The following is a 16,741-nucleotide window of genomic DNA, read 5'->3' as shown; positions in this document are numbered from 1 at the left end:
GACCTATACAAAAGTTATTGGAAATGAACAGGCTATATTAGCATTAGCATTAGTATAAGGAAATGAGGGGGAAATGCGATGTCGGTTCCGAAAGGCTTTGCAAATTAAGAATCTTAACAAGATGTTTGGAATGAAGGAAGTAAGGTTCAAGGTAATTTTTGAATGCACCAAGACGAGCACAGCTGGATCAGGCCAAAGGCTGATCTAGTCCAGCATCTTGTTCTTTTAGTGGTTAGCCAGATGCCCGTGGGAAATTTGCAAGCAGAACCTCTTGGGAGTTGCAGCTAAAAAAGCCAATGCAATTCTGGGCTGCATCAATAGGAGTATAGCATCTAGATCAAGGGAAGTAATAGTACCACTGTATTCTGCTCTGGTCAGACCTCACCTGGAGTACTGTGTCCAGTTCTGGGCACCACAGTTCAAGAAGGATACTGACAAGCTGGAACGTGTCCAGAAGAGGGCAACCAAAATGGTCAAAGGCCTGGAAACAATGCCTTATGAGGAACGGCTTAGGGAGCTGGGTATGTTTAGCCTGGAGAAGAGAAGGTTAGGTGGTGATATGATAGTCACGTTCAAATATATAAAAGGATGTTATATAGTGGAGGGAGAAAGGTTGTTTTCTGTTGCTCCAGAGAAGCGGACACGGAGCAATGGATTCAGACTACAAGAAAGAAGATTCCACCTAAACATTAGGAAGAACTTCCTGACAGTAAGAGCTGTTCGGCAGTGGAATTTGCTACCAAGGAGTGTGGTGGAGTCTCCTTCTTTGGAGGTCTTTAAGCAGAGGCTTGACAGGCATATGTCAAGAATGCTTTGATGGTGTTTCCTGCTCGGCAGGGGGTTGGACTGGATGGCCCTTGTGGTCTCTTCCAACTCTATGATTCTATGAGTTGTTGTTATTACAATAGTGAGCACAGGCTGGAATTCCCATTGCATCAATAAGTACGTATTGAAAGGGTAGAACACGCACCTGCTCATTACTCTTTTTTAATAGCCATCCTGGTTAAAAAGTCTTCATGGGTGATTAATTTTAAGGGGCCTGAGATGCTTGTAATAAAAGCGTTATACAAGGGTCACTACACATATGAAGTCCATGCATTGACCCCCATGCTCTGGGGCACTTCACAAGCCACAGCAAATTCACATGGGAGATTTGTCACAGATAATCAGGAAAACGTCATGCACAAAGTGGCTCTATGTTTGAAATAGGAAAAGTCATCCTTGCTGCCCAAAGCTGTCCACTGCCCTCTTCTTACAAAGTCTTGTGGAATGCTGTCCCTATGAATGTTCATAGGAGCCAGCATGGTGTAATGGTTAAGAGCGGTGGACCGGTGAACCGTGTTTGCGTCTCTGCTCCTCCACATGCAGCTGCTGGGTGACCCTGGAGTGTTTGTTGCGGGGGAGGAAGGGAAAGGAGATTGTTAGCTGCTTTGAGACCCCTTAAGGTAGTGATAAAGCGTGATATCAAGTCCAAACTCTTCTTTTTCTTCATCTGACTCCTTCATTGCATCTCTTTTAGGCACCAGGCAAAAATGTTTCTCTCTAACCCGGCTTTGGAACACTCCATGGGCTTTTAAACTGGGCTTTTAAACGTACTTGTGGGAGGGAGGTTATTGGTCTGACTTTCTTGTATCATGTATTTTGTGTTCTCATTTTGTATTTGTGTCCTCTGAATCGCTCTGTGATGTTCGGATGACAAACTGAAGAAATCCTCATCATCTTCATCATCATAATATGGGGAAGAGGAGGATCTGAAATATTTTCCCTGAAGCTTGAATTTCTTTTATTATGGATTGTCTTGTTGGATGTTTTAATGTGTTGTAAACCGCTTTGGAGTTTTTACCTTCAAAATATAAAGCGGTATAGAAATGAACGCTCATCCTGAAATCAGCTCGATTTCATTGGGACTCGCTCCCACATAAATGGGGGCACGGGAGCACCACTCCCCGGCTGCAGCAAGGTATTCTGTGCAGATCACCTTCTTTCAAAGCAGTATAAGAGTTGCCCTGGCGCCTGAATCTGGGCATGGCGCGCGGGTGCGTTTTTGCGCGCTCGGGAAGCATGGCGAGGCGGTGTAGCCGGTCGCCCTGGCATTAGGCGCTTTTCGGGGCCACTGGAGTGGCTCAAAGGTCGCCGCGGGCCAGCGGCTGGAAGCGGGCGAAGGCAAGCCGCTCCCGCTTCTTACTCCTCTCGGAAAGAGCTGCACTATTCCGTCCCCAAGCAGCGGTCTCCAAGCTCCGCAAGGGCGCGTTTCCCATCAAGCAGACGCCTCCGCCACGGCGCGGGGGTAGCGCCGGCGCCTTCCTTTCGCCGCCGCCGCCTCCGCCTCCTCGCCGGGGCCGCCCCCTGGGCTGTCTCCGCTCAGGCAGCCGCCCCTCCTCGCTGCCCACGTGTGGCCCGACTTAAGATGGCGTCTCCCATGGCAAGCCAGGCTGGGACAGCGCTGCGGGACTTGGCTTTGCTCAGAGCTTCCCTGCTGGCGAGGCGCAGCCCGGTGAGTGCGCCCGGCCTCTCCCGGCGTCTCCGGCTTTCCTGCCCGGGCGCCGCAGCGTCCCGGCGGAGGGTTGGAGCGGCTGGCCAGGCTTAGGCGGAGCTTTCCCTCACTGCCCTGGGTCTCCTTTGGGTGCTGTTGCTGCTTTTCTTAGGCAAGGGGTCCCGGTGGCAGTTCTGCGAGCTCGGCTTTCCTCTCGGCCTTTTCTTCTAGGAGCGTGTTTAAATACCTTATTTAGCCTGTGCTGATTTATATATACAGTACATATTTACTGGACCCGTTCGCCGTGATAACTGAAAGGCACTCTGTTCATGCTCAAAACACTCGAAGCGCATAACAAGCTTTTGCTCTGATACACAATCCTAGGCGTGTATACTCGGAGGCAAGTCCCATTGATTTGAATGGCAGTTTACTGTATGCCTCGCCTTTCAAACCACACCACACCAACCAGGGCTAGACTTTGAAAGATTATTGGCAACGTGTCCATCCCCTGACTCCCGTAAAGGAGCCTCATCCTGCCACCCAGTGGGTGCAGTTTCCTTTGCCTTGCTCATAACAGGCAATCTCAGCTGAGCCCTGGTTTAAGTGGTTTAAGGAATACTGTACTGACTGACCGCTTTGCACCTTCTCTGGTGCTTGAGTGTGGCCATGCTCTCCCATGGGAAAAATAAGGCAGTGGAGCTCCCTGTAGCTCCCTTCTGTTACCTTTTGCTCATCCGGTGCAGGAGGCTGCAGCTAATAAGCTTGCCATCAGGTTGGTTTGGGCTTCGTTAAGATGCTGTGGGGCTGGCCCTTTCCGCTGCGCAGCCCAGAGGGCAGGTGGTGGATGGAGGAGAAACCGCTTGCTTGCCCCAGCAGGATCTAATCCACCCAGAGCAAGCGGAGCTGGTGGCTTCCTTGAACTCAACGCTTGCTTGCTTGCTGAAGGAAATGAAGAGGAGGAAGTGTTTCAGCTGTCACTGCATGGTAGCTAGAAAAGAGAACGGCCCCTCTTCTGCATGTTTAATAAGTGTGTGAATAGAAGACAGAACTTCTGACCACCCTGCCAACTTCACTGCACAAAGAAGGAGGCCTTCTTATCTGTGGTGGTGGCAGCTACTGTTTCTGTGTCACAGGTTAGGCAGCGGTTGGTACTGGTGGACTATTCTGAGGAGGGCCGTAGCTCAGTCCTGGGGAATCTGCTTTGCATGCAGAAGGTCTGTGATTCAAGCCTCAACCTCTTATGGTAGAGCTGGGAGAGAGGCTAGCGGGAATCCTGACTGCCAGTCAGGGTAGATGATGCTGAACTCAATTTTGGTTTCTGATTTTGGGAATGAGGCATTTTCCAATGTTTCTAGGAGGCAACAGAGCCCCACAGGCCCCACAATAAATCTTTCCTTTTTTTTAATCCTCTTCTGCCATTGCAGCTCATGCAAACAACTCCTGTCCTTGGCCCCAGAGTTCTGGACTTTTATTTATTTTTCTCTTATTTCCCAATCCCCACATTACAGCTCTCTTCCTGTCTTCCGTCGCTATGATCTTCATTTGTACTTCCCCCACCCCCCCACTCCCTTTGGATCTCTCTTAATGCTTTTTTCCACTTCAGGGCTCCCTTTTGTTTTTAATTTTTCTTCCTGATAGTATTTTGGAGCAGCTCGTGGAATGTGATTTCCCTTGGGCCGTGGCTGTGACGGTGGTCCTGCCGCCAGCCACTTTCACCTTCAAGAAATAGGGGAACTGGCCTAGGGCCCTCAGGTCAGTGATTGACCCTCTGCCTGGCTGTGGGTTGCCAGTGGGTGCCTGACAATGGGTGGCCCTCTAAACTGTGGCCTTGGCACACGCCCACTGACCTCTTGCATTTTCGTTTAACAGAATAAATGTGGCTGCGTGGAGTTTGTACCCTCAGGTCATTAGTTCTGATATTCTAAGGGTGTGCCGTGACATCACAGATAAAAACTCTGTGACTGAGGCCTGGTGAGCTCCGGCTCTGCGCCTAGATTGACACTTCATAGCAGAATAACAGCAGCACTAGCAGTGATGCAGCTTAAAGCACTTGCATGCATAAGCTCAGTAATGCTAACTGTAACCCTGTAGGATGGGGCAGTGCAGGTCTAGCCTATATTGCATAAGTGTGAGGATATGTGAGAGAGTTTGTCAAATGTCATGGGAAAAAGAAAGTGCACCCTCTTTGAATTCTGTGGTTTTACATATCAGCTCCATCTGGTACGCAGGATGAGTCCCTACCTGCCTGCGGACTGCCTCGCCAGAGTGATGCATGCTCTGGTTATCTCCCGCTTGGACTACTGCAATGCGCTCTACGTGGGGCTACCTTTGAAGGTGACCCGGAAACTACAACTAATCCAGAATGCGGCAGCTAGACTGGTGACTGGGAGCGGCCGCCGGGACCACATAACACCGGTCTTGAAAGACCTACATTGGCTCCCAGTACGTTTCCGAGCACAATTCAAAGTGTTGGTGCTGACCTTTAAAGCCCTAAACGGCCTCGGTCCAGTATATCTGAAGGAGCGTCTCCACCGCCATTGTTCTGCCCGGACACTGAGGTCCAGTGCCGAGGGCCTTCTGGCGGTTCCCTCACTGCGAGAAGCAAAGCTACAGGGAACCAGGCAGAGGGCCTTCTCGGTAGTGGCACCCGCCCTGTGGAACACCCTCCCATCAGGGGTCAGAGAGATAAACAACTACCTGACATTTAGAAAATACCTAAAGGCAGCCTTGTTTAGGGAAGTTTTTAATCTGTGATATTTGATGTTTTTTAATGTTTGTTGGAAGCCGCCCAGAGTGGCAGGGGAAGCCCAGCCAGATGGGTGGGGTATAAATAAATAATAAAAAACATAATTATTATTATTCTATATGAATACGTAATAAAAAATCATCTGTTCCTTAGCAGGTTTTAAAATTAGGTAAATACAACCTCAAGGTTAATGATGACACATGACATATTACATAGTGCCATGATTTATTTAACAGAAATAAAGCCAAAATTGAGAAATCACATGTGAAAAACTAAGCACACCCTTACTGCTTCCACAGGAATTAAGAGGCTAAGTAAGCAGGCAGGTGCTGCTAATCAAATGCTCTTGCTTAATTGATCATCAGCAAGAGTGCCCATCTCTATAAAAGCTGAAGTTTCAACAGTTTGCTGGTGTGGAGCATTCAGGTGTGTTTTAACACAGTGCCAAGGAGGAAAGACGACACAATGCTCTTAGAGAAGCAATTGCAGCTGCCTATGAAACTGGGAAGGGTTATAAGGCCACCCCCAACCAATGTAAAGTCTAGTTACAGGTAGGTAGCCGTGTTGGTCTGCCGTAGTCGAAACGAAATAAAAAAATTCCTTCCAGTAGCACCTTAGAGACCAACTAAGTTTGTCATTGGTATCTGAAGAAGTGTGCATGCACACGGAAGCTCATACCAATGCCAAACTTAGTTGGTCTCTAAGGTGCTACTGGAAGGAATTTTTTTACAATGTAAAGTCTATCATTCTGCACTGAGGAAGATTATTCAAAAGTGGAAAACATTCAAGACAGTTGCCAATCTTCCCAGGAGTGGACGTCTCAGCAATTCATCCCAAGGTCAGACCGTGCAATGCTCAGAGAAATTGCAAAACAAACAAAAAACAAAACAAACAAACAACCCCACATACACCAAGAGTTACATCTCAGTCTCTACAGGCATCGGCATGTTAAATGTTAACGTTTATGACAGTACATACAGTTAGAAAAAGATAACAAGTATGGTTTGTTTGAAAGGCTTGCCAGGAGAAAGCCTCTTCTCTCTAAAAAGAACTTGGCAGCACTGCTTAGGTTTGCAAAGTTTCATCTGAGCTAACCACAAGACTTCTGGAACAATGTCCTTTGGACAGATGAGACCAAAGTGGAGATGTTTGGCCATAATGCACAGCGCCACGTTTGGTGAAAACCAAACAGCATATCAGCACAAGTACAGTGGTGGAAGGGTGATGATTTGGGCTTGTTTTGCAGCCACAGGACCTGGGAACCTTGCAGTCGTTGAGCCAGCCATAAACTCCTCTGTATGCCAAAGTATTTTAGTGTCAAATGTGAGGCCATCTGCCCGACAGCTGAAGCTTGGCTGAAATTGGGTCATGCACCAGGATCCCAAGCACACCAGCAAATCTGCAACAGAATGGCTGAAAAAGAATCAAGGTGTTGCAATGGCCCAGTCAAAGTCCAGAGCTCAATGCAATTGAAATGCTGTGCGGGAGCTTAAGAGAGCTGTGCACAAGCAAATGCCAGCAAACCTCAATGAACTGACGCAACATGAAGAAGAATGGGCCAAGATTCCTCCATAGCAATGTGAGAGACTGATGATGAGTCCTACAGAAAACGATTACTTCAAGTTATTACTGCTTAAGCTACAAGCTATTGAATTCTAAGGTGTACTTAGTTTTTCACACATGGCTTTTCCGTTTTGGCTTTATTTCTGTTAAATAAATCATGACATGATGTAATACCCTGTTTCTCATATTTTAAGACATACCCATAAAATAAGCCATAGCAGGATTTTAAGCATTCAAGGAATATAAGCCATACCCCGAAAATAAGACATAGTGATAGGCGCAGCAGCAATGCCGGCCGCGGCAGGAGGAGGAGGAAAAAAATAAGACATCCCTTGAAAATAAGCCATAGTGTGTTTTTTTGAGGAAAAAATAAATATAAGACATGTCTTATAATATGAGAAACACGGTATGTCATGTGCTGCTTTTCATCTGAGGTTGTATTTAGCTAATTTTAAGACCTGCTAAGGAACAGGTGATTGTTATTATGACTTCATATGTAAAACCACATAATTCAACTTTCTTTTCCCCATGACTGTATCTAGTGAATTAATGGTGGATCTTCCATTGTGGAAGATGGTTTTCATAGGAGCGGCTGACCAGATCCACCCCACTCCCAGAATATGCTTGCAACGTTATCTAGTCACTAGTCTGGTATATGCTTGCAACAATGGCCTAGGTGCTACTGCACTACAATATCTCAAAGATGCCTGCCCCAAGGGTACATAATGGTCTGTAGATGTGTTTGCTCCATATTTTCTCTTGGCAGTTGTCTGCTGGATTTCTTAAATCACGTCACCCTCCCTTCCCTACATAACTTCAGTTCTGCTGAAGGTAAAAAGCTGATACTTAGCTGTTGTTTTTTATGCATAACTGATGGCATATGGTAAAGTAAAAACATTTAGCGGGATGAAAGGATGCTGAAAACTGCACCACCTGGAGTGGCACAAATGCTGTTAATTGGTCTTCATTGACTTATAGGTCTAACAAACTTCCTAGCCCAGGTGTACATTAAATCCTAAGGACATGTGTGCTCTTAGCATTGCATTTCGTCAGGAAACAAGAAGCATCATGGTTGGATCATTGCATACATAGGTGAGCTGTGGCATCGGGCCTCTCCTTTTGCTAATTGAGAAGGTCCGTCTCCTGAGCCAAGGTTGTCCCTGAAAGCAGCTGGTACCAAATGATTACAGACCTTATTACTCTGCATTATATTCTGCCATAAGACCATGGTATTATACAGAGCGTGCCCTCACTGGCACTCCAGAATATATAGCCTTCTGCTCTCTGTTGATCATTTCCTATTTAAAGAGGCCGATATTGTTTCACATGAAATTATTTTACTGCGTATGTGTGTGGTGGTTGTTGTTGTTTTTAAATAAAAAGAGAGATTGTTGGCCAGAAGTCCCCTGTTCCCCTGTCTAGTTTTGATGTCCAGTTTATGAGTTATCGAAACTTGGAGCTGTTGTTAACTTATACAGAGTCTAGCGCTCCGCAATTAGAGCATCCAGCAACAGTGGATTTCCAAACGTGGAATAATAATAATGTTGGAATTTGCATGCTAATTTTCTCAGCTGCCTTTTAGGATAAAACACAGAAGTCCATTTCAGACATTCACTGTAAACATGCACAGGGGCAGAGTGGGAATGGGTTGGTAGCCTTACATGCAAGGAAGGTAGGCTAATGGCGATTAGGCTACGTACCAGCTGGGTATTTGCCCCTAGGTGAATTCATGCCGAATGTCTGAAGAGGACGAGGGGTAGCACAATTATTCATTCCCCGTCCTTTCCAAATTACTAATTCATTGCTTCCTATGCTTTTAGCAGAGGAAGGGAAACTTTTGGAGATGTCTGCATTCCCTTGGGGGTTGGCTACATGCTGGTAGTGGGTGAGGGTGGAGCCAAAATTGTGTGGGGCATCCGCTCCCCCCTCTCCTACCCCATTTCTTTCTTCCTCTCTGCCCCCCCCCCCGGTTGCCATTGGATGGGTCCCATGTTTCCAGTCCCCACATTAGCATTTCACACTTTAGCCTACCCTGTTTGGAAGATGCATTAGGGATGCTTACTAGACGAATGGAAGCTTCTCGTGCCCAAGTGGTGTGAAGGGCTGTAGAGCAATCTGCTTTGTAGGCGGGAGGCCCCAGGTTCAGTCCCCGGTGTCTTTTCCTGACTGGGAAAGAACCCTGCCTGAAAGATTGGAGAGCTGCTGCCAGTCAGAGTAGACAGTACTGTGCTAGGTGGATCAATTGTATAATATAAGAAATGCTGCTGGCGGCGTGGTTTTTAGCGCAGACTCCCTTGGGAGGTGGTGGACTCTCCTTCCTTGGAGGTTTTTAAGTAGAGGTTGGATGGCCGTCTGTCATGGATGCTTTAGCTGAGAGTCCTGCATTGCCAGGGGGGTTCAACTAGATGACCCTTGGGGTCCCTTCTAACTCTATGATGCCATGATTCTACAGTGCCAGTTTTTGTTCTTGTTTTCTCGTCTGTAAAGGTAGAACTTTCACAGTGCAAGCCTCTGAATCATTACCCGGGAGCAAGTCTTATTTTGTTCGCCGGGACTTCTAAATAAATACGCATAACATTGCAACCTCATATAAGAATAGACAAGAAGCAAAATATTGCCAAGGTCTTTGCATCTTAAACGTATTATAAAAATGATTAATGTCTGGAGCTGTCAACTGCTTGAAATTGCCCTGGAAATCCCAATTGACCCTTGAAGGGTAGAATATAAATTTTTGAAATGGAAGCGATAAATAAATCTTGCTTTTCTTTTTTTCTTTTCAATCATGTCTCTTACCTGACCAGTTAAAATATTTTCCTTTCTATCCTCTAGTGATGCTTGAGCTGCCCTCCCCAAATTATAATTAGGTCACCAATTATGAATGCCCTCTGCAAATGCTTAAGACGTACAGATTGTTGTTCTAAACCAGGTAGCATTTTCCTTTTGTGCATGCTGTGGGGGGGGGGAATTGTTGTCTAGACAATTGCATAACACCCCCTTCCTTTCCACATAGCTATGTTGTGCATCATGGTAGCTTGCATTACGATTGGCTTCTTAATTGGTTTGTTTTGTGAATTTTTTAAGTTGGTTCGTCGATCCTGAAGCCTCCCCCCCCCCCCGCTAATGGTCACATTTCATTTTTCTAAATAGTGTTTTTCCCCTGCTCATAAAGGCCTTATATACATTATGCATGTGCAGCAAGCATACGCCATGATCCAGTTGTGTAGTGAACTTGAATGAGAGTTTAAACTAAGAGTATTTGTTTCCGCTTCAAGCAATTTGGTGTTGTTTTTTTATTAAAAAAGATGGCTTCAGAATCTTTCACTTCAGTATTTTGAAGCTTTCGTTCTCTATAGGTTCTCTCTTAGCAAGTCCTGCTTTGGGCCACGATGTGTTTTGTTGGGGCCACTATGATGTCATGCTCCCACAATGGCTTTGCCTAGAAGTGGTACCTGTTTGCTTTCCTCTTTATCCACTGTAGGTGCAAAATGCGCCTGGCAAATTTTGAACGCTGGACACGCGCATTGATAGAAGTCGAAATCAATTTGTGCAATGGCTGAATATGCCACTAACAACACAGCAGCAGTGGTGTTGGTTTTTTTTTTGTGTGTGTGTGTGTGTGTGTGTGTGTTCCTGGTTTTTGGAATGCAGACTCCACAGGAGCAAAAGAGAAAAGTATGTTCACGGAAGTCTTAACTTCATTGTGAGGAGAAGACCCGTGGGAAAGGAACTCGCCCTGTGTTTGTGAATTGCGAGCTGGGTAACTGCTGGGCAGAGTAAGCTGGATATTTTCAAACTTCAATGACATTATTATTATTATTAGACTACTGCAATGCGCTTTACGTGGGGCTACCTTTGAAGGTGACCCGGAAACTGCAATTAATCCAGAATGCGGCAGCTAGACTGGTGACTGGGAGTGGCCGCCGAGACCACATAACACCGGTCTTGAAAGATCTACATTGGCTCCTAGTACGTTTCCGAGCACAATTCAAAGTGTTGGTGTTGACGTTTAAAGCGCTAAATGGCCTCCGTCCAGTATACCTGAAGGAGCGTCTCTACCTCCATTGTTCTGCCCGGACACTGGGGTCCAGCGTCGGGGGCCTTCTGGCGGTTCTCTCGCTATGAGAAGCAAAGCTACAGGGAACCAGTCAGAGGGCCTTCTTGGTAGTGGCACCCGCCCTGCGGAATGCCCTCCCACCAGATGTCAAAAAGATAAACAACTACCAGACTTTTAGGAGACATCTGAAGGCAGCCCTGTTTAGGGAAGCTTTTAATGTTTAATAGATTATTGTATTTTATTTTTCTGTTGGAAGCCACCCAGAGTGGCTGGGGAAACCCAGCCAGATGGGTGGGGTATAAATAATAAATATATTATTATTATTATTATTATTATTATTATTATTATTATTATTATTATTCCGCCCATCTGTCTTGGTTTTCCCAGCTATTCTGGGAGGCTTCCAGCATATATTAAAACACCAGTACAGGGCTACATAGCTCATAAGCATAGTAAATAGGGCTGCAATGTTTTGATCAAGAAGCTTTTCCTATTAATTGGTCAGCAGGTTTTAGAAATAATGCTTTTTAATACAAGTGTGTTGCAGACAAGTGCTTTCATAGGAGGCATTCCCTCCTATGTATGAGGCCGTGGGTAGTGCCTCTTCAAAGTTGATGCTTCCTGTGAAACAAAGAGACTTTGCGCTTAAGAAAAAAAGACATTTAAATTCAGTTTCATGCAGATTTAATTAAACAGTCTGATCATTTTATAGTTGCTTACACAATTAATTAATATTTCCTCAGTCAGGCTACTGCTTGAAAAGTAACACACCTGAACTAAATAATATATTTTAAACATGTGTATGCCCTTAATTGATTACCTCACTGTTTAAATTTGGCCTTTGCTCACACCAATTAACCAACAAATATATGAATTGAGTAAGCTACTAATTAATTGTCTGCAGTCCTATTCATATCATCTTACCAAAATGTTATTTGGCTTAGTTTGGACTAATTGTTTCTGAAATCTTTCATAAACATAGGTTGTTGGGTTTTGTTTTTTAAATCTATTTTAGATTTTTAGATTTATAAAAGGGCCTTTGAGCAAAGCCCTTATCTGTTTTCTCTACTAATTAATGAGAAGAAAATGAATGTTCATGCTGAATCAACTATAATGCTAATATTGTTTTCAAATGAGATTTAAACTAGTCTTTAATAGTTTTAGGGTAGCATTTATTTGTGATCAGAATTTCAGCTGCAAGTTTACTCTCTGAGGTCAATTCCTCCTCCTTGCAATTCAATCTTAGACTACTTCACTGTAGAGAGAGCTTTATTTCAATTAAAACCGCCATTAGCTGTTTTAATGGAACACAGATGATCTCTGTGTAATATACCAGTATGTTCTTTAAATAATACAAGGGGAATCAATATGTTATGGCCTTGCAAATACTTTTTTCCTGCTTTTGTATAGACCAATTCTTACTATGTTATTCTGGGTTAAAATCAGCCCCAAGTTAACCCAGTATTGTGTGTGAGTGAATAGCGATAGATGGATTTGGAAGTGAGAACAGGCAATTGTGGTTCAGACCCAGCATGTGAGAGTGAAGGGTGGCCAAGAAATTAAACTATTATTACTACTAATAATAGGTAAGATGGGAATCTTGGTGGGTGCTAAAGGATTGGAAAAGCTAAGAAGAGCCTGCTGGATCAGGCCAGTGGCCCATCTAATCCTGCATCCTGTTCTTACGGTGGTCAACCAGAATAATAATAATTTTATTATTTATACCCCACCCATCTGGCTGGGTTTCCCCAGCCACTCCGGGTGGCTTCCTGCAGAATAGTAAAAGCAAAACATAAAACACTTAAATCCGAAGAATTGATGCTTTTGAATTATGGTGCTGGAGGAGACTCTTGAATGTCCCATGGACTGCAAGAAGATCAAACCTATCCATTCTTAAGGAAATCACCTCTGAGTGCTCACTGGAAGGACAGATCCTGAAGCTGAGGCTCCAATACTTTGGCTACCTCATGAGAAGAGAAGACTCCCTGGAAAAGACCCTCATGCTGAGAAAGATTGAGGGCACAAGGAGAAGGGGGCGACAGAGGACGAGATGGTTGGACAGTGTTCTCGAAGCTATGAACACGAGTCTGACCAAACTGCGGGAGGCAGTGGAACACAGGAGTGCCTGGAGTGCTCTGGTCCATGGGGTCACAAAGAGTCGGACACAACTAAACGTCTAAACAACAACAAAACATTAAAAACCTCCCTAAACAGGGCTGCCTTCAGATGTCTTCCAAAGTCAAATAGTTTGTTTCCTTGACATCTGAAGGGAGGGTGTTCCATGGGGAGGGTGCCACTACTGAGAAGGCCCTCTGTCTGGCTCCCTGTAACCTCACTTCTCGCAGTGAGGGAATCACCAGAAGGCCCTCAGGGGAAGACCTCAGTGTCCAGGCTGAGCGATGGGTGCAAAATGTTCCCAGCGCCTAGCTAACTTTGAACATTGAGGGGGAGCTCCCGTTGCTCTGTCCCAGCTCCTGCCAACCTAGCAGTTTGAAAGCATACCGGTGTGAGTAGATAGATAGGTACCACTGTGGCGGGAAGGTAAATGGCATTTCCGTGCACCCTGGCTTCCATCACAGTGTCCTGTTGCTCCAGAAGCGGTTAAGTCATGCTGGCCAGATGACCCGGAAAGCTGTCTGCAGACAAACGCCGGCTTCTTCGGCCTGAAGGCGGAGATGAGTGCCACACCCCATAGTCGAATACGATTGAACTTAATTGTCCAGGGGTCCTTTACCTGTGCTTTCTGTAATGTATAAATTCTGTCTCTAGAGCCAAGGCAGTCAGAAATTCTTCTGTGAATGCAAAATAAAAAAATTCCTTCAGTAGCACCTTAAAGACCAACTAAGTTTATATTTTGGTATGAGCTTTCGTGTGCATGCACACTTCTTCAGATAATGTGAATGCATTAAGGAAAATGGCCAGCTGTGGTCTTCAATGTAAGGTCAGCAGGTCCTGGCCATGATAACAGGGTGCTCATCTGGACCCAGACTTTGGCAACAAGCTGCTAACACAGATCCTACATGCCTTAGGTCTCGTCTGCTTTTTTCCACTTGTCCCGTGCTTTCTAGGCATGAGTCCAAGCAGTTTTACCTTTGCCCCACTGCTTTGCCCTGGAAAACCCACTCTTTAGTGCTAAATCGGAACAAATGGCAATCCTGGAGAAGAGAAGGTTAAGGGGTGATATGATAGCCATGTTCAAATATATAAAAGGATGTCATATAGAGGAGGGAGAAAGGTTGTTTTCTGCTGCTCCAGAGAAGCGGACACGGAGCAATGGATTCAAACTACAAGAAAGAGGATTCCACCTAAACATTAGGAAGAACTTCCTGACAGTAAGAGCTGTTCGGCAGTGGAATTTGCTACCAAGGAGTGTGGTGGAGTCTCCTTTTTTGGAGGTCTTTAAGCAGAGGCTTGACAGGCGTATGTCAAGAATGCTTTGATGGTGTTTCCTGCTTGGCAGGGGGTTGGACTGGATGGCCCTTGTGGTCTCTTCCAACTCTATGATTCTGTGATTGGAAAACTCAATTGTTGTTTCCTGGGGGAAAGTGCTAGAGCAAGCGAAGTGTGGATTTAAATAAAAATGCTCATTTGCTATAATTTTGGGGAATTAATTGGAGTTCCATGCTCCTGAGCAAAAATAATAGCCAGATTTTACAGTAGGTTTTAACGCTTAGTATGTAAATATGATCTTGTTTTCATGTATGATGAAACCAGTTAAGTCAGGCTGAAAGTAATAGCAGTAAATAATGCTGTGGGTAAAAGAAGCTGTCAAGTTCTGGTATTTATTTGTCTGCCATAACTTCAAAATGCCTTTTCTCTTCTTTAAACATAGTTTGTTTTATGGAGCCAAGCATACTCCGGCTATTCTCTCACAAGCTTTCAATTTTGCAAAAGGATGTTGCAATTGTAACTAAGTTTTTAAAAGTTCCTGGATGGGGAGAGGCTGAAAGAAGTAAGAGCTAGTGCTTTAAAATGCATGTTCTTTGTTCTTCATATAGTCCAAAGCCTTTTCAAAAGAGTATGTGAAATATTAAATGTGTTGATAAAAATGTTCAATTAATTCAGTGTCTAATTACTAAATACAAGTGAAAAGACTTTCTCAAAGGCAACATTCTTCAGTTAACTGCGTCACACCATGTGAAACTGTCTAGGTTGTTAATCATAATTTTACTTGTTCCTTTTATATCGTTTCTTACAAACTAAAAATGCTTTGGGGTTTCTGACGTATCTGAAAAAACAGATACAGGATTTGCAATGACCAGGAAAAAAAGTTTATTAACAGGTGCGCCTTATGGCAAGAAATAATTCCTTCTCTCCTGCCCTCACATGGCCCCACCTCTTAAAAACCTGTCTGAGAATGCTACATTTAAATTGCAAGTGTCGTTTTGTTGGTTGTTTTTGTTGTTGTTTTGTTCTTTTGCCACAAAATCAAAGAAACTTTCAACAACTGTGCACAAAAGCACTTGTTATCGACATCCCGTTGTGGGTGCATTGTTTACGCAGGTTCTAATGTAAGATGGTGAGTGGGCTCCTTGGGAAGGAAGGGTGTGATATGAATCTAATAAATAAATAAAATTGTTGTGGAGCTAGGGGATGCAGCTTGGAGGATGTGCTAGAAGTTTGCAAAAAAATTGTGGTGTTTTGAAAGAGGATTTTGTTGTTGTTGTTTAGTCGTTTAGTCGTGTCCGACTCTTCGTTACCGCATGGACCAGAGCACGCCAGGCGCTCCTGTCTTCCACTGCCTCCCACAGTTTGGTCAAACTCATGTTCGTAGCTTCAAGAACACTGTCCAACCATCTCGTCCTCTGTCGTCCCCTTCTCCTTGTGCCCTCCATCTTTCCCAACATCAGGGTCTTTTCCAGGGATAAAGGGGCCCTTTTCTTCCTCTGCACCATGTAATGAAATTAATGGGTTGTTGATTAAGGGCAGGCGAAAGGGGAATACTTTTCAAAGGAACGGATAAGCCCGTGTTTCTCAAACTTGGGTCCCCAGCTGTTGTTGGACTACACCTCCCATCATCCGTAGCTAGAAGTACCAGTGGTCAAGGATGATGGGAGTTGTAGTCCAACGATAGCTGGAGACCCAGGTTTGATAAATACTGGTATAAGCGATGGAATTTGGTAGCATAGGACGCGGCGATGGCCGAGGGTTTAGAAGTGGATTGTAGAATGCCACGGAGGTGCAATTGTGGTTAAATGGAGCCTCTGTGTTCAGTACCAGTTGCTGAGGGGCCATCACACCGTGGGAGAATGATTGTCATCATGACTTGCTTGTGGGCTTCCTAGAATCACCTGGTTGGTGGGAAGCCAGGTTGACCCTCAGATCTGATCGAGCAGGGCTCGTCTCATGTTAGCCCTCTCTCCACAAGGCCTCTTGGTTGATACAAAACCTTGGCACTGCCAAGCGGAAATTAACCTTGCTTTTGCTGGAAGAGCTTGGAAAGCACAAATGGTGGCCTCTGGAATTCCACAAAACACTGTCCCTAAAAGGTCTACATTGGTCCCCTTTTTTCTAGAAAAATAGGTGCTGGTACTTACCATGAAGTTGTTACCGTCACTTATTAACAACAACTAAAAGAGGTGCATATCCTTGAGTACCCCCTGGAAAAAAACCTGGTTCCTAGTATGTTGACCTTTAAAGCCCTAAATGGCTTCGGCACTGTATACCTGAATCGCATACCTGAATCTCCACCCGCATCATTCAGCCCAGACACTGAGATTTAGCTCCAAGGGCCTTCTTCCGATTCCCTCACTGTGAGAAGCGAAGTTACAGGGAACCAGACGCAGGGCCTTCTCAGTAGTAGTGCCCACTCTGTGGAATGCCCTCCCATCAGATGTCAAGGCAATAAGCAACTATCTTACTTTTAGAATACATTTGAAGGCAGCCCTGTATCGAGAAGCTCTTA

The 16,741-nt window shown here is 44.9% G+C and overlaps 1 protein-coding gene across 1 annotated transcript in view; it reads left to right on the top strand.

The window, feature by feature from the left end:
- Nucleotides 1-2,371: 2,371 nt before the first annotated feature.
- The window catches only part of SUCLG2 (succinate-CoA ligase GDP-forming subunit beta), a 224,386-nt gene continuing 210,016 nt past the window's right edge, over nt 2,372-16,741 (top strand). Inside the window, exon 1 of the mRNA XM_035106696.2 lies at nt 2,372-2,494. Coding sequence (XP_034962587.1) covers nt 2,408-2,494 — 87 coding nt within the window. The 5' untranslated portion in view covers nt 2,372-2,407. The remainder of the gene's footprint in view (nt 2,495-16,741) is intronic.

This window comes from Zootoca vivipara, chromosome 2, assembly GCF_963506605.1.
Source record: "Zootoca vivipara chromosome 2, rZooViv1.1, whole genome shotgun sequence".
Classification (NCBI taxonomy): Eukaryota; Metazoa; Chordata; class Lepidosauria; order Squamata; family Lacertidae; genus Zootoca; species Zootoca vivipara.
This window is presented reverse-complemented; position numbering and strand designations above follow the sequence as displayed.